This window comes from Penicillium concentricum (assembly GCF_028827145.1).
Source record: "Penicillium concentricum strain IBT 3081 chromosome Unknown utg000002l_segment0_segment0, whole genome shotgun sequence".
Taxonomy (NCBI): Eukaryota; Fungi; Ascomycota; class Eurotiomycetes; order Eurotiales; family Aspergillaceae; genus Penicillium; species Penicillium concentricum.
In genome coordinates, this window is record NW_026622755.1 from 5,901,180 (window position 1) to 5,918,385 (window position 17,206).

The 17,206-nt window shown below is 50.6% G+C and overlaps 7 protein-coding genes across 7 annotated transcripts; 5 read left to right on the forward strand and 2 right to left on the reverse strand.

Moving 5' to 3' along the window:
- Positions 1 to 714: 714 nt before the first annotated feature.
- Positions 715 to 1,547, reverse strand: N7517_005930 (Zn(II)2Cys6 transcription factor domain-containing protein; the record flags this gene model as incomplete). Its single annotated transcript, XM_056723660.1, has 3 exons — positions 715 to 933; positions 1,057 to 1,395; positions 1,467 to 1,547. The coding sequence occupies 3 exons, from the start codon at positions 1,545 to 1,547 to the stop codon at positions 715 to 717; spliced, it is 639 nt and encodes a 212-aa protein (XP_056579910.1).
- Positions 1,548 to 2,041: 494 nt separating this feature from the next.
- Positions 2,042 to 3,866, forward strand: N7517_005931 (flavin monoamine oxidase family protein; the record flags this gene model as incomplete). Its single annotated transcript, XM_056723661.1, has 4 exons — positions 2,042 to 2,225; positions 2,299 to 2,546; positions 2,612 to 3,442; positions 3,558 to 3,866. The coding sequence occupies 4 exons, from the start codon at positions 2,042 to 2,044 to the stop codon at positions 3,864 to 3,866; spliced, it is 1,572 nt and encodes a 523-aa protein (XP_056579911.1).
- Positions 3,867 to 4,521: 655 nt separating this feature from the next.
- N7517_005932 (putative phosphoinositide phosphatase (Sac1)) lies at positions 4,522 to 6,744 on the reverse strand (the record flags this gene model as incomplete). The annotated part of the gene is made up of 3 exons (XM_056723662.1): positions 4,522 to 4,698; positions 4,763 to 6,489; positions 6,540 to 6,744. 3 exons carry the CDS (start codon positions 6,742 to 6,744, stop codon positions 4,522 to 4,524), a joined length of 2,109 nt encoding a protein of 702 aa, XP_056579912.1.
- Positions 6,745 to 7,097: 353 nt separating this feature from the next.
- On the forward strand, positions 7,098 to 8,033 carry N7517_005933 (Rab family GTPase; the record flags this gene model as incomplete). The annotated part of the gene is made up of 5 exons (XM_056723663.1): positions 7,098 to 7,167; positions 7,237 to 7,256; positions 7,316 to 7,342; positions 7,422 to 7,613; positions 7,686 to 8,033. 5 exons carry the CDS (start codon positions 7,098 to 7,100, stop codon positions 8,031 to 8,033), a joined length of 657 nt encoding a protein of 218 aa, XP_056579913.1.
- A 986-nt stretch (positions 8,034 to 9,019) lies between these two features.
- N7517_005934 (MICOS complex subunit MIC60) lies at positions 9,020 to 11,109 on the forward strand (the record flags this gene model as incomplete). The annotated part of the gene is made up of 4 exons (XM_056723664.1): positions 9,020 to 9,133; positions 9,194 to 9,302; positions 9,375 to 10,996; positions 11,065 to 11,109. The coding sequence occupies 4 exons, from the start codon at positions 9,020 to 9,022 to the stop codon at positions 11,107 to 11,109; spliced, it is 1,890 nt and encodes a 629-aa protein (XP_056579914.1).
- Positions 11,110 to 11,579: 470 nt separating this feature from the next.
- Positions 11,580 to 15,212, forward strand: N7517_005935 (uncharacterized protein; the record flags this gene model as incomplete). Its single annotated transcript, XM_056723665.1, has 1 exon — positions 11,580 to 15,212. One exon carries the CDS (start codon positions 11,580 to 11,582, stop codon positions 15,210 to 15,212), a length of 3,633 nt encoding a protein of 1,210 aa, XP_056579915.1.
- A 698-nt stretch (positions 15,213 to 15,910) lies between these two features.
- On the forward strand, positions 15,911 to 17,156 carry N7517_005936 (uncharacterized protein; the record flags this gene model as incomplete). The annotated part of the gene is made up of 2 exons (XM_056723666.1): positions 15,911 to 15,923; positions 15,952 to 17,156. The coding sequence occupies 2 exons, from the start codon at positions 15,911 to 15,913 to the stop codon at positions 17,154 to 17,156; spliced, it is 1,218 nt and encodes a 405-aa protein (XP_056579916.1).
- Positions 17,157 to 17,206: the final 50 nt, after the last annotated feature.

Here is a 17,206-nt window from a genome sequence, read left to right on the forward strand (position 1 = left end):
TGGGGTCGTCTCTCCGGTATCGGAAGGAAAGTGCGGTTAAGTACGATAACACAGCAATGCCAGACCATGGATGAAATAGAGGCGTCCAGGTCCTCCAGTCTCGATGGGCGGCTCGAAGGAGAATTGGAGCCGAAGCGGAATGTGCTAGGATGGCGGAGGAGGTATTCTTCTAGATCGTCTTGCAATGCTCGAAATTCTGAATTCAATGTCCAGGGTGGCGGATTCTGGTCTGTGAATGGGGTGAGACACAGTTGATGGATACAAGAAAGTACTTCAAGTAACTCTACTAAATGCGGACAATCCTCGGGGCATGGTGCACATTCCAATCTAGGTCTTTTGACTTGTCGACTGCTCGAGGGTTGAAGATGACGATGGCCCAAGCAATGAGACGCTTGTGCGATGGCAAGGTACCGCTCCGCAACGCTCAACACTTGAATCTGTTCCGCGTCAAGTTCGCAATCTGATCTGGCTAGTTGCACTAGGCTGCGACCCATTGCTGCGGATGGTCAGCATGTTCGCCTACATAACCAGGTACTATATGGGACAGATGTAGAAGCTGTCTGACTGAGCTTACCAATATCTATCCACGCTTGCCGCCCGTGAGCCCTACTGGCTTCATAGTCGATTAAAACACATATGGTCTTGACATTGTTTACTTGTTGCCAGGTAGCACTGGAGGCTTGAATGCAATTTCGGGCCTCTCGTTCCATTGTCTCAGCAAACTCCCGAGCGTGTGCTCCACGTGCGGCTTTGTGCACAGTGAAACGCATGCTCGAAGCGCATACCGCCAGCACTAAGGCCTGAGACATGGTACCCTGGGATAGGTGATGTTGCATTTGAGCCGGTGATAGCAGCGATCTCAGTTGCGCGCTTGCCCGAGTGCAAAAAGTATGGATGAGATGGCACATGAGATCTATGTCCAGCGTTGGCAGGCTGTGGGGATTGTATATCAGCATCAGTGCAAGATGAGTGAAAGGAATGCATCGTTGGGTTAGCATACATCTTTAAAATGGTCTCATTGCTGCAAATTAAGTCCTCCAAGCCAGGTTTCCATACAGATGGATCCAGTGAGAGGTGATCGTCATCATCATCATCTTCTTCTTCTTCTTCTTCTTCTTCGTCATCACCGTCGTCCGTGACACATCTCTCGGTCCCTTCCACATCCTGCATCTCATTTTGGGGATGCCATACGAGGTCGACTTCAGTTTGTGGGTGTGAAGAGACAGTCACTTGCCTACTGGACGGGATTCGAGCGGCCAACTGATGAACAATTCTTTGAGGCTGCACAGTCCGTCGGGGTCTGGGGCCGCGTCTCCCTCTATTCTTGCTATCAAATTCGCATTGCCGCCCGCTCTCAGAGCACAGCGTGCATGGTTGGCTACCGCTACATTTGACCTTGAGATTTTAGTAGCTACGTTAGCATCGGCTGCCAGTATGTGAGAATGGTCCCTGAACTAGCTACTCACCCTTCGCTTGCGGCAAGAATCACAAGCTAGAGTCACCTTCCTTCTGTATGGTCCATGGATGGCAGAATTGGCTTGAGACATTGCCCAGGAAAAGCCAACATTCCGTTTGAAATTCAATACTTGATCATATCTAAATTGCCAAATTGATGGCGTGAGCGCAAAATGAGCCTGTCAGATTAGAATACCCTTTTACCCCTTCGCAGCCCCTCACAAGAGCCCCGGCAATCTTTTTTTTTTTTTTTTTTTTGTTTTCGGGGAGATTGAAATGTCCAGGACAGCTCTGGAGGACCTCGGGAGTTCCCAGGTCCTATCGCGAGAAAAGAACACGTTTTGATTGGTCGTAATTTTCCGTCTTGGCAGCCCCATATTCCAGCGAATCAACATGAGATGCTTGGGGGATATTGTCATGGTCAAGTGGACTGATACACTTGCTGTGTTTTTCCCTTTAGATCTTTTAGCTAGAATTGAGGAAATGGAAGAAAGACATAAGACTCTCCAGCGTACCGCGCATGGAATCATCAATTCGTCGATCTTGATTCATACAACCTGAATATTGTAAGTCAAGACAAAGCAACATGGTGTACTCTTCCGATGGCTTCTCATGGACCCCCTCTACTGGTCGTCGAGAAGGTCTTCCAACAATTGGCGTTGTTGAGCCCTCGTCACACTCTACTCAGCCGGAGGACGACATTCATGATGTGATTGTCATCGGAGCCGGGTATGCTGGCTTAGTCGCCTCTCGAGACCTGGCCACACAAGGTAGGCTTTATGATATGGGCTATCCCTTCCTCTGCTCAAACCATAGATAGCCCTGGCTAATAGTGTTTGGCAGGAAAGACAACACTGCTCTTGGAAGCCCGAGACAGACTCGGGGGCCGCACATGGCATGCAACCATCGATGGCTTCAATTACGAGATGGGTGGTACTTGGATCCATTGGCATATGCCCCATATCTACCATGAGGTATCTCTGTATGGCCTACACAATGACTGGATCATCACCCAAAACCCCGGTGGAAAAGAAGACTACTTCACTGCCACCACGGGAAGCGAGCAGCGCAATCTCTCACACGAAGAAGAGGTATGTACTCATATATGATCCCGTGAAAATAAATGCCCCAAACTCATCTAAATTCAATACAACAGGTGGACATCTGTGGCAGAGTCTTCCGCATCTTCAGCAATGTCGACGGGGACGATCTCCGGCAGTCATGGAAATACGCCTTCGGCACAGACCAGTCGCCTGAACTCATGTCCAAGTGGGACAAGCTCTCGTGCCAGGACCGGCTAGACCAGATCCGTGACCAGCTAACGGCCGAGGAGGTGAGCGTATTGGAGGCCCAGCTGATGCAGATGGGCGGCAATACCCTGGATAAGATGGGGCTCGTGGGTGCACTCCGCTGGTGGGCGCTAGGCAGCCACACCCCGACGGGCCTGAATGACATCGCCCTCCACACGCGACTGCGGAGCGGGAACAGCGAGCTGCACCGCCGCATCTTTGAGCACGCCATGTCTACCGACAACTTGTCCTACGGGTTCAGTGCCCCGGTTCAACGTATTGAGGACGCTGGAGACATTGTCACTGTGACGACCAGGAATGGGAAGAAGTGGAAGGCCAGATCCGTCATATGTACGGTGCCGCTCAATGTCTTGTCCTCGGTCGAGTTCAGCCCCCGCCTTCCAGCGGACAAGGTGGCGGCTGTGCAGCAGCAGTCGGTCAACAGGTGCAACAAGGTCCACGTCGATATCAACGGGCCTGATTACCTGTCCTGGGGTTCGTTGGCAACCCCCGGGAAAGGATTGATCTCGGCGTTTGGAGATCATCTCACCCCAGCGGATGACACTCATCTAGTATGCTTCGGTCCTGACCCGGAATCTTCTACGGGAATCTCGCTCGACAATCTCGATACTGTGAAGGATGCCGTTGTCCATCTCCTGCCAGAGAATAAACAGAGCGAGGCTATCGTCAACCGTATTGTATGTAAATACCCTCGAGCACCCGCACCTCCCCCCCCCCCAACAATCGCTCTGTCTCTGTTCTCTTTCGGTTACTGTCAATTGTCTCAATAATATACTGACTTTGTTTGCCCAGGTGTCTCATGACTGGAACAAGGACGAGTTTGCGAATGGTACATGGTTCTTCCCTCCACCAAACGCCACGACACAGTATCTCTCCGTCCTACAAAGACCACATGGAAACATTTTCTTCGCCAGCGCGGACTGGTCGGATGGTTGGTGTGGTTGGATTGATGGCGCCGTCCAGAGCGGTATGCAGACGGCGCGTCAGGTCATTCTGGAGCAAGGGAAGGCTGCCGTTGTGAAGAAGAAGGTCCTACAAAAGGGCCTTTCTATTGACCTTTCCATTGACCTCTCCAAGGGTATCGTACGATGCGTTATCTGAGGGTCGTTCAATAAGTAGTTGTCATTATAGCCCTGGAGGTGAAGATGAGGTAAGAAGAAGTGAAAGTATAGAAAATCCTCACTCTGATTTTATATTTAGACACGCATTTTAGTCACATCAATCAGAGTTGCAAAATGAGATGTTGTAGAAAGAAATAAGATACGTTTACCTACGAAACCTAGCCGTAGAAGGACAAGGTTAGAAATGGCATACATAAAGGCCCTTTGTTCATGATGTTCCTTTCTATCCTCAATGTTCCTATCCATTCCATTTTCTAAAGGTTGAAATATGTACGAGACCTCATATTCACATAACTAAATTTGAAGATGAATGTAGGTCTTCGAAAGTGTTCATGTATTGGCTAAGCCCTTCGGGAGCTTCGAGGGAGAATCTGAGCCGCAGGAACAATGTGGACGATTTAAAAACCACAACAGCAGCATACAGCTAGAAAATCTTGTGACTTCGAAAAAGAAGCAGTGTATCGGACAAAGATGAAATATGATTAAAATTGAAGGGGCGAGGAACAGAAAGGAAAATGCCGGCGGGCCTGTAGTGGTGAAAAGAATGATAATAAAACATACAGCCATGAAGTATACAGAGTATGGGGACAAAGGGTAGAAAGAAGTGGCCAAGAACGCCGGAATGAGTGAAACATCTACTCAATCCTAGTCTTTCCCTCTTCCAAAAAGACGAGGCGGGCATTGCTAATACCACGCTGGTGTCGTCTGGCAGGAAGCCACTTACCGACGATGGGATCGGAGCGTGCTTTGATGAGAGCATCCTGATAACCCTCAGCGCCAGCGACCGGCGTGTTTAGCTTGGGCCAATTGACCTGTTGAAAAAAGCAGGGTCAGCGGGACAATACTTCAAGTTGGTTAGGATGGGAATGAACTTACATAGAGCATGCCATGTCCATGCACGAAACGGAAACAATAGACCGCCACCAGCAACCAGAAGATCATAAATAGGCGGAGCGGCCAGACAGCAGCATCAGGCATTCGTCTTGTGAAAAGTGCTACCAAAACCATAAACACACTGGCAGCGAGGACATATGGAACCGACTGGATGACAAGTGGTCGCTGGTCAAGGAATAGCTGGATGTTGGCAAATGTCGAGTCCGATGGGATGTAGGTGCCCAAAAATACGTCGAACCCATCTTGTCGAGGGCCGTCCATAAAGTTGTTCCGTACATATCGCGTGATAGAATTGTTCAAATCTTGCAGCATGCCGGCCCGCGTACGTTTGCCAGTCCGAGTGAAATCAGTCTTCAGGGCGCCAGTACCGGAATAAGACTTGGAGACCACATCTGCGTTGTCGGCCCAGATATTTCGGAATAGGTTTTCAAACTCCTGGTCATCGTTGGCAGTCTCCCCGGCACAGAGAACGCCTGCATCCATAAGCTGTCGTGTAACCGCCCAGCGGCCGAGCATGCTTTGCACTACATTGGTGCGATCCAGACAATCCATACAGTTTGTTCGGACAACACTCGTTTGCTTAGAACGAGTATCCAACTGCCCACCAGGGGCACCAGGACTCTCCACCCCACGGAAATAACCACCCTGGGTCAGCCCGTCGTTCAGACGACCCATGAGCAACTCTGCGCGGTGCCACTTGAGGCCCTTAGTCTCGTGGTGGAAATCAAAGTACACATAATGCAGGCGGTCCATCTCTTTCTGCTTGAACCCTGGTTCCAAAACATGCATCTTTTCAGGGGTGCGTTCATCAGCCTCGATGCTTTCAGATGTGGAAGTGACTAGTGTGCGAACCAGCTCCTCGTATGCCCGTTTGACATTCTCCTCCCTGCCCTTTTGATTGACGAGATTGACCATGTAGTTTTCTCCATAGATGCGGATCTGTTCCGCGAAATGCTTCCGCGCAGCTTCGACGGAAGTCTCCACCCCACGAACCTGAAGCTTCGGTGTGTATTTGAGATCGTTAACTTCGGCCCAAAACACGGGGACACTGCCTCGAGTTTGTACAAAAGAGTAGACTTGAAGGTCCTGTCCAGCTTTGCCACTAGTCATTGATTGACCTCCGCCAAACCCAGATAGTGCACCCTTCGAGTCATTCAAGATCACAATCTGCTCAGTCTCGTTGTAGTTTGAAACATTTCCTTGCTCGTCAATTCCGCGAGAGAAGTATCTCGTTCCGGCTCGGTGTCTGGATCGCCGGGTGATAAGCGCGAAAGTGAATGATGTCGACTTCACTCGGGCAGGAGTAATGCGCATCATGCCAAACATCACTGGCAAGATATAGGGGTCAACCCCTGGTTGGGGCCCGTAGCGAATTCCACTTGTGTCGTTTGCCCCGACGCTAAAATTGATCAGATCGGATTGAATAAAGCGATTCCAGAAGAAGCGGTCGTCTGCGCCCTTCCACATCGGAATGTTAGGGGGATTTTGTGATTGTCGTTGGAAATTATTGGTGACATCTAGCGAGTAGGAGAAGTACATGGGTCCCCTTCGAAGCAGGTCTTTCACCAATGCAAGATAGGCATCTTCGTCGGTGTCATGAAGCGGCCGTTCTCGCATTGGGAGGAATTCCGTTCCGGCAACTTTGTACACCATATGGCCGCGCAACCGCCCCATGGGCTGGGCTTTAGTGATAACAATGATGTACTTATCTGTGAACGTCAGCGCAATCTCCTTAGTTTCTATTTGCGAGCGCAATTACCAAGCTTCAACTTGAGAATTCCGAGAATTCCAGCAATACTGGAAATGCGCTTAGCACCTGGAAGGGGTCCATCGTTCAAGCGCAAATCACCAGTTGGTCGGTCTACTACCAGAGTGGGTGCCTGGCGTGACGATGGCGAAGTAAAGGCATAGTGGGAAGGCGACGCGTGTAGGTTGATATCCCGAAATGGGAGAATAGGAGCCATATTTAAAACCGAACCTCCAGAAATGATGATTACAAGAGAATGTCAAGAGCAAGCATCAAAAGTAAATCCATAAAACAACGGGAAGGTACAAGGTACAGCGGGCCACTCTGGTCAGTACGCAGCCACACCGCCCCGCTGCTCTTGTGGCTGGGCCTTCCGTCATCTATTCCTGTCTGCCTTAAACTACGAGGTCTTTGAATATCTAAATCCTTGTACCGTTTGGATCTTTCATTTTTCTATATCCACCGGGTCTCTCAAGACCTTGAATCTCATAACACAGTTCCTCGACCGTTTCATCTTCCTTCCTCCGACCCTCCTTCAACCCTCCCCCGACCCTCCATTCTCTCCTGATCATGGCTTCCAGGCAAGCAGCAGGAGCCCGTCCGGGCGCAAGATTTGCTCAGTTCAAGCTTGTCCTTCTTGGTATGTTCTGGTTTTTATTTGCTTCCCTTTTTTTACTTCGGAACCATAGCTGACATGCTGTACTTATAGGAGAGTCCGCCGTCGGAAAGGTTTGGGATAACACTTGCGATCTTCTTTATCAACCGCTGACTTAACCGCTATCTTCCAGAGTTCGCTAGTCCTCAGATTCGTTAAAGTGAGTCTTCAACGGTCGCCAAATTACTTCCCGCGGCGAGCCGAACGTACTTGGAGTAACAAAATGCTAATCGGTTCAGGACCAATTCGATGATTATCGCGAGTCGACGATCGGAGCCGCCTTCCTGACACAGACCATCTCCCTCGATGATACCACCACAGTCAAGTTCGAAATTTGGGATACCGCTGGCCAGGAGCGTTATAAGTCGTTGGCTCCGATGTACTATCGGAATGCCAACTGCGCTGTGGTTGTCTATGACATCACTCAAGCTGTATGGTCCTATCCTACATCGTGCCTTTCACTACATTAACTGTACAGAAGCTAACATGAAACTCCCATATAGTCGTCGCTAGACAAAGCAAAGTCATGGGTGAAGGAACTCCAGCGCCAAGCAAATGAGAACATTGTGATCGCCCTGGCAGGCAACAAGCTCGATCTTGTCACAGAGAGTCCTGATAAGCGAGCAATCCAAGAGGCCGACGCCGAGGCCTACGCACGTGAAGCCGGCCTGCTATTTTTCGAAACCTCTGCCAAGTCCTCGATAAATGTCAAGGAACTATTCACCGCCATCGCCAAGAAACTACCTCTGGATCAGGCCGGCCCTCGGAACATGCGGGCGACCCCCCGGCCCGGCGTTGACTTGCGACCAGAGGCCCCTGGAACCCAGGGTGCCGGTGCGTGCAATTGCTAAACAATTATCCGACCATATTCTCCCTTAGCCACTGTGCCCTCACCTCATCCACCGTTTGAAAGAAGGCGAAGACTACACATATCCCAGCATCGTTCAACGGTGGTATAACTTTGTCACTTTCTATGATTTCACCAATCTCATCCGATCGGACTCTGGCACATTCCCTACCCGCTACGGAGCCGAGGGATAGACTCTCGGTTCATGATCAATCTAACTCTCTCGGATTTTCCTTTGCTTCTTTTGTCCTTGCCCAGCCTGCTCAACTGAGGCCTCGCGAGTTCCCCATTGGCGGAAGGATTTAACTTCTAAGGACGCACGTGGAATTTGGCTTTAGATATGCTGCAGCTGGATCTGTCGGTGCTTTGACGGTGCTGTTCCTTCTGTACTCCTTGTTTCTTCTCACCTGGCGTCTGCATCTGCTCTTCTTTCTTTCGTCCTACGTCCTGGGCTGAATTCCTGCTATTCCCGTTAAACTTGTCTCTCTCAGAATTCTTAGTATGTTATGCTCAAATAATACATTTTCCTCACCTGTATGTACAGTGAAGACCTACAATATGTTAGTGGTTTGGGCAGATCAAATAGACATATAAGCTTTATCTACCTAGCATGTTGAATACAGTCAACAAGTATGGATATTTTATTATTATTTTTGAATCTATGTGTGTTGCTCATGTGTCGATATATTTCTCGGTCGGTGTTTACAACTGAACCCCGAAGACTTGATGAGAGGCCAATATCCCGAAAGAGATGTTCTCACATTTATAGGTCAACGTCTATCTGATATTTTATTGTACCGAATGAAAAGCTATACATCTCTGATGTCACAGTAGTATATGGAAGTGGGCATGAAATGGCGCGCAAAGCCACCCTGACCGCCCGCAGGATTATCGGAGCGGATCGCAACTGAACAACCAAATCCCGTTTTCCTACTCATCCATCTTTCTGATCACCTTTAGCCACTCATTTTGGCGATTGTGCAGCTCGTCATGCTGCGCTCCTCGATTGCTCCGGGTCGGCAATTGCTGTCAAACCCTGTCCGCCAACGGATCCCGTCGCAATGGCTGTCTAGAGCCGGTGCAAGCAACCGGCTGGCAGGTCAGGTAAAGACAACCATATCCACAAGCTTCCTATCTCTTCATACTCACAATCATCATGCGCAGCGATTCTTCGCCGATATTAAGCCCCCTACCACTGGTGGTCCGACACCAGTCTCCCCTTCCTCCGAATCCAGTATCCCTCCGGAGACCATCTTGAAGGCCGCTGAACAAGGTATGACGACCCCCTCCTTCATCAATTACCATTGAGGCCTACCCTTCGCGTCCTAATGCGATTTTCTTGCAGAATCTAAGCTTCCTCCTTCGCCTCCGGCACCTGCTCCTCGCAAATCCGGTCGGTTCCGTCGGTTCTTGATTTATCTGATCCTCACATCCGGCTTTGCCTATGGTGGCAGCATCTTCCTGGCCCTGAAGTCCGACAACTTCCACGATTTCTTTACTGAGTACATTCCCTACGGTGAAGAATGCGTTCTTTACTTTGAGGAGCGCGACTTCTACCGCCGCTTCCCCAATGCCTTGAGACACCAAAACCTACCGACTGCACCCCGAGCAGAGGGAAAGCCCGTCACAATTCCTAGCAAGAGCGGCATGTCTTGGAAGCTTGCCGAAGAAGAGAAGGCCGACGCCGATTCTAAGAAGGCAGCTCACATGAACGCTAGTGCCCACGAGGGCCAAACTAAGTCCGTGGCCGCCAAGCCCGAGGATCGGAACGCCGCCGTCATGAAGGCAAAGGAAGACACGGCCTCGAAGCACAGCCCCAAGGAAACGAAGTCTGAGGCCGAGGCGAAGAGCCCCGTCTCACTGGACGAGCCCAGACAACCTGCTGTATCTGCGAGCACCATTGAATTGCTCCAGTTGCAGGATGCCGATGACGCTGTTGTCCAGGATCTGGTCAAGACCTTCAACGATATCGTCACCGTCATCAGCGCCGATGAAAATTCCAGCAAGTACTCCGCGCCTGTCGCCAAGGCCAAGGGCGAGTTGGAAAAGATTGCCGAGAAGATCGCTGCTATTCGTGGCGACGCTCGCAACGCCGCCCAGGAGGAGCTCAACAAGCTACATGCCACCTTTGATGACTCGGCACGTGAATTGATGCGCCAATTTGAGGAAGTGCGCTCCACTGATCTTGCTTCGTTCCGTGAAGAGTTCGAGGCCGAACGCGAGAAGCTAGCTTTGGCATACCAGCAGAAGGTCCACACCGAGCTTCGCCACGCTCAGGAACTTGCTGAGCAGCGTCTTCAGAACGAGCTTGTTGAGCAGGCCATCGAGCTGAACCGCAAGTATGTTCACCAGGTCCAGAGTCTGGTCGAACGCGAGCGTGAGGGCCGTCTGAGCAAGTTGACTGAGCTCACAGCCGACATTAATGAGCTCGAGAAGCTGACTGCTGGATGGAGTGACGTTATCGACACCAACCTCAAGACTCAGCAGCTGCAGGTCGCCTTGGACGCCGTTCGCACCGTGGTTGAGCGTGCTGAGACCCCCCGGCCGTTTGTGCGTGAGCTTGTGGCCGTGAAAGAGCTTGCTGCGGGTGATGCCGTCGTCGAGGCTGCCATCGCATCTATTAACCCCACCGCTTACCAGCGTGGTATCCCCTCCACTACTCAGATCTTCGAGCGTTTCCGCCGAGTTGCAAGTGAAGTCCGCAAGGCTAGCCTGCTGCCCGAGGATGCTGGTGTGGCAAGTCACGCTGCCAGCCTTGTCCTGAGCAAGGTCATGTTCAAGAAGGATGCTTTGTCCGAGGGTGATGACGTGGAGAGCGTCCTAGTGCGCACTGAGAGCTTGTTGCAGCAGGGCGATGTTGATGCCGCCGCTCGGGAAATGAACACTCTCCAGGGCTGGGCTAAGATTCTCAGCAAGGATTGGCTGGGTGATGTTCGCAAGGTTCTTGAAGTCAGACAGGCTCTCGAGGTAAGCTTTTGTTGCACATTTCCGTTTGGCAATTTACAACAGATCCACTAACAACTTTTTTTTCATAGGTCATCGAGGCTGAGGCCCGCCTCCAATGCTTGCGGGTTGAGTAAGCGCATACTTTTGAGCGAAGCTGAATTCATTTTACCCTGTATATTCTCGTCTTTTACAGGAATTGTACCTCTAGTTGTACTTGTGCTTTAGACCCAAATGCTAGAACTTTCCCATGTCTCTCGGCTTATCTAAGGTGTGCAGTATGTAGCCACATATCTCTACTTGGATAAATCTTTCCTACGTTGAATTCTGAATAAGTTTGATGCTTGTGTCTTCTAGGGTTTAATGCCTACATAGTAGACTGCCTAGGCCGGTGCGAATAAAGTGATTACATAATAATGGCTGACGCGCATTCGGATCTACACTGGGGATGTTACGTCTTGCAGGTCATGCAATATTTCGTCTTTAATTTCACTAGTATTTGAACCCTTGCTAACTTGGTGGATTGCATTTATGCTTATGTCTGGCCAAATTATGTCCGTCCCTTTTTCGACCGTTGCCATCTAGCATTGTTGCCCTTCCTGCAGCAATGTCGCAACGACCAAACCAGTCCCCTGTACGATCTTCAGTCTCTCCGGCGAATATACGACCCCGAGACCGATCCTCTGGAACTGAGTCTCCTTTGCTCCGATCCGATCCGGGCTCATTTCGCCAGACCCCGCCCCGAAAGAGTGACGGCCGACCGAGCGGGGAGTTGGAAGGCAGTACACTGGGCAGCGGTTCCCGTGATGGAGATCGAAGGACACCGGGCCAGCGGAGGACCCCGAGCTCAGGTGGCTTCCTGCTTGACTCGTTACCTCGCGCGCGAAGCACAAGGGTTAGCCTGAACCGCCTTCGTCCCTCAGAACCTCCTCAAGAGAAGCGCAGCGTTCCCGAGCCGGATATCGTGGTCCCCAAGAAACGCTCACGATTTTCATGGAGCCGACATAAACACCATACAGCTGAAGTGGTGTCAAATGATGCGACTTTAAGCCCGATCAATGCCAGGCAAAATTCCACGTCTCCTGATAGACAGCTCTCCGGAAGCTCCCATCCCGAGGGACAGGAAGACAATATGGCACATACAACTCCTGGCCTCGATAGGGACTCGATTCAGATTGTGAATTTAGCCTTGAATCTCAATGAGTCTCGGAGGAGGACGGCTTCTGGATTACCCCCGGGCTCCGAGAGCCGAAGACCAATATCTGTCTCTCAACCTGCTGTTCCGTCTGTAGACAGCTATGCATATCCCCCCCGAGCGAGGAATTTCCAGCGTGATTCGACGTATCGCAACTTTAGTCAACTCTCCGGTAATCCTTTGTCCCAGGGGACACTGCCGAGCTTAGAGCAATCCTCCGTTGTGAATTTATTGCCTCCATCCGCGATTGAAGATCAACGGGCATACGAATTTTCCGAAAGCACAGTGGCTCGTGCCGAGAGAGCACGCAATCATTTTGATTTATTTCATGAATATATGCGGCTACTGCCCTCATTACCACCTCTTCGAGACGCAGTCAAGGATGACTCTGAGTTCAAACCACAGAAAACCCACCGTTGCTATAATCCGCTTCAAATGATTCGAAACAGAAAGGTCAGGTATCGTGAGAAATGCTCCATTGATGCAGATGCAGAAGGATGGCACGACGTTGAAAGAGTCCACCAATGGATCAATAACGTCGAGCAAAAATACAGCCAAAGAGAGTACGACCAACTGAATTGCTTAAAGCTGCCGCCTTTCCAACAAGGTCGCCACCATATCTCCATTGGGGAACACGAAGATATGGATATGATGCCTACTTCTCCGGGATCGAGCTTGCGGCGGGTCAGCCGAACTAGCAGCATGAAGGCCCGTCGGCCACGTATTGATTGGAAGATTTCGCCGGCAGAGCTTTTGGCTGATGTAGCCTGGCTGGAATATGGTACCAACAAGACGAAGGTAGTCGACAAGGATGGTCATAAACTCTACCCGGACCCCAAAGAATTAGTTATCGTGGATACAAGCGATGACTTCAGGACGCCGCTTAAGCAGCAGCGTCTTTCGGCCGAAGCGGGAAATCCTAGAGAGACATATACATCACCGCACACTTCTTTCTCTAGTTCTCACCCTGCGTTGGCGCACGAATTTAAGAGCGTGGGTCATGGGCGGCACAGGCACAGATTTGGAAGTCATTCGCATAGCTTACGCAGCCGCAGCGCTTCGAGCAAACGAAAGCCATCGCGGTGGGATAATGTCAAAATGCGTTCGGGCAGCGTCTCGAGTTCTTCAAGCTCAGATACGCACCCTTCCGTCGATGAAAAGCCCCGCATGTCTCGTGAGCATATCCGCGACCATGTCCAAAGATTTGTCGGCCATGCACACTCAGGATCTCGGATGTCCCGCTCTAAATCCCCGGCTGTTCGTAACACTGACATTGACCGGGGAAGGACACCGCAACCAACCGAGCCGTTGTCCGTCAATACGAAGCAAGCCCGCAAGCACAGAAAAGGGTCTTTCTCATCAGCAGGTAGCCTTGATGACCGGCATGATCCTCGGATGTCTCTGGAAGGCATGGATAGCACTGCGCCTAACTCTCCCGCCCATGTTGGTTATTTCCCAAGCATGGCAGTAAATCTGTCCCCCCCTTCAAGTCGATCTCCCTCGCCCGCAAAGAAGGGCCTCCGTCACAAGATTGTTTCACGGCACGAGCGTAGCAAGAGCAAACAAGCAGATCGAGAGCGAGAGCGGGAAGATGAATACCCGGAACCCGAGACTTTGCGTCAGCGAAATGTGACGGCGCCTGAGCGGACGGATGGTGCCTCCAAGCTCGAGCCAAGTCCTCTTCCTGATGTTGTGTCGTCATCCTATCCCGATGATCAAGGCACAGAGGGGAATCGAGTAGACGGACATCGAGCCCGTAAAGGGCCCCATCTTCCCGAATCAAAGCTACGAGGAATATTTAAGGGACCAGGTCGGATAGCAGAGATCGTGGGCAATGAGGTCTCTAAGGTCGGAGATCTTATCTTGAAGAAGGATGCTGATCCTGAATCTCGGAAATCATCGTCCGCCACCACTTTTGCATCAGAAAATAGCGATTCTGATGAAGAATTCAGAGGCGATAGGAAATCTGGCTCCAAAGGCCTTTTACGGCGTCTGCCAACATTTACAGATGAGCCTGGGCGATTGACTCGCAGAGATTCCGAGAAGAACTCATCCCGAAGCTTTATTCCCTCTTTGCCGACCTTCACGTCACCCCTGCGGCAAGATGAACGAAGTGAAGCAGCAGAAGCGACCGATTTCGGCAGCCCCAGCGAACGAGTTTCCTCTCCAAAAAAATACGGTTCCCGTGATTCTCTCAAAAAATTCTCGCTGCCACGTAGCAAAACGCTTGATTTCAACCCTTCTCTGCACACGGGACGGACAAAGCGCCACGAGATGAATGACCCTTCGATCCCTTTCAACCTAACATGCCCTCCTGTCACTGGGCTTGCCAACGCTCGAGCATCACCAAACCTTTCCCCGGAGGGAAGACACTCAGGGCTTTCAGGCGCTAGTCGCGCCTGGAGTATATCTGGGCGGAGTATCCACACCTTGATTGACACGGGCGTACCCGGGAAACCAGAAGTCGAGCGCACACGGGCTCTTCTGTTGTCTTCGGGGATTAAGGCCCGGGAGATCACTCGCCGAGCCCACACTCATCGTGAACCAGTCCCTCACTGGCTTCAAAGCTCCATGGGGCCTGGTACATCTGTTCCACAAGTGATGCGGATCGACGAATTCGACCTCGCTGCTCAAAACCTCCTCCGGCGTTTCGAGCAGACCCAGCACTCGTTCCAACAAGCCATGCATAATTTCTCCACCTCCACCTCGTCACCCCTCCGATCTCAGCTGACGAACCTGGAAAACCTGGTCAACCATTCCCTGGCCCCCCGCGTCCGAACCACGGCAAATGACGCCGAGGACCTGTGTGTCCATCTCAACACCACCAGCACGCTCGCTGTTAAACAGCTGAGCGATGCCCTTGATAGGGGGCTTCGTAAGCGTCGCCGTCGATTGCGGTGGATTCGCCGTACTGGGTTCATGGTTTTGGAATGGGCCCTTGTTGCGATGCTTTGGTGGGTATGGCTGATTGTCATGGCCTTCAAACTTGTGCGTGGTGTCTTCCAGGGTGCCTTCACTGGTATCCGATGGATCTTGTGGCTTTGATTATAGGCTGTATCTGGACATTTCTTCCATATCTTTCCGCGCCTACTTCCCTTTTATAGACTTTTCTATTTACGTTGCTGCTTTTAACTCCATCGCCCCTGTTGGCATGCATATACCCTTCCAGTGAGCTTGTTTATGCCCGCTGTCTTCTTTTCTAATCCATCATACATGATTTAATGGACCGTTGCATCTGTTTCAAAAGATTCCCATAATATTTCCTCTTCATCCTTTGTACATAATTCAGCTGCGCTGTCTCTATTTCAATACATTTGCATTTGAACAATGCTCATTAGCCTCTTCTGATAGTGGGACTTGTCCACTGGTTGTTCTCCAGCCAGTCCTCATATTGTATTCCTCTGCAAGCAACCGGGGTCGACAATGAATGCCTCGAAATTTTGAGAACAAAGCTGTTCACCTCTTTGTTCGTTGCCAGTCTTGCGGGATATTCCAGAACAATATCTTTGATCATAATACTTGAAAGTATGCAAGCATACCTCTTTGTTTTGTCCTCTTCCTCTTGTCCATGCTTAACAATGGGAACCTTCATGATATAAAAAGGACCAAGCATAAATATCTGGAAATTTCCGTTGGATTCAATCACAGATCTTGAGTACAACATTTCTTTTCAGCAGAAACAAAGCAATCTTTCCTCAGGTATATTCCTATTCACAATATATCGCTCATCTTGTGAACCAAAAATGTCTCCAACATGTAAAAAGAGTCCCACTAACTCCTCCAGCCCAGCAAAAACCCCCCTTAAGCCACTCCTACAAGGAAGCTAGCACCAGCCGGTGGCAACTACAAGCCCTTTTCCAGTCATTCTTGGAGGACAGACCAGTCGATACCATGCTTGCTGTTCAAGAACGGCGTCTTCTCATTTCCTGGGACCTTAAGGCCATTCATTACTTGAGGAGATGCTTGAGGACGTGGATTCTGGATCAGGTCCCCGGTGATGCGATCGGTGCATTCTTCGTGACTGTCTTGTATGAACAAGACTTTCATCTGGATTACCGACTGACTATGATGGTGAGGGAAAGACAAAGCCAGCTGCACATCGCTCGTCGTTTATTGGCATTCTATCAAATCCGAGACGAAGCAGGCGCTCCGATCTGGGATAATGTCACCGTCTATCCCGAAGACACCCACTCAGAAACACGAGGTCAGGGCAAGAGTATTTCTGAACGCTCCGATGCCACGAAGGAGCTTCCCCCTCGTATCCCTACACCGCCGCCTGTTGATGCGCGATGGCCTCTATTCATGGGTGCGCTTAGCGACTCGGAGCTTGAAGACCTCATGGACAAGCTAGGAGACGACGACCAGCATGCAGAGGATGATCTTCCTCCATTGTTCACCGGTGTGCGTGAAGAAGATATTCCCATCATCCAGGCGTTCCGCAGATTCAATCTTCACAAGAATGATTTCTCCGAAGACATTCCTCTGCCTGAGTCTGGGACCGATCGGATTGAATGTACATCGAAGCAGACTAACATATTACAGGATAAGCCTCTTCCTCCCATTCCCATGAAGCCTCTCCCAACTCTACCCATTGACAAGGCTCTTCCCCATAATTTCCCCCTCCCCCTGCCACCCCTTTCACGTCCATCAGGCCCAAATCCCTTATCCGTGCGTGTGTCGACATTCAAATCAGAAAAGAAGCCTAAAACCCAACAGGCAGACTATATACCAAGTAAACATGCTAACGTCGAACAGAGAAAGGGTAATAATGACCTCCGTTCGTCTCCGGCATCTCGCCTAAAGCCGACGCCTCCCGTTAACGTCAACCAACGCGCTCCTCATCCCTCATGCATCACTTATATTCCCTGCCATGTACATTATAATCCTCTCCCGTCCCCTCCCAAGCTTAGAAAGAAAGCGGCAGTCGAAGACTTGCGCCAGGCCCTGAGAGCGCGGTGGTTGAATGGAGATGTTGGGTTGATACATTAGGGTTAGACTTACAGTCCTGAGTTTATACTCCGCGGGAGTCATTAACAATC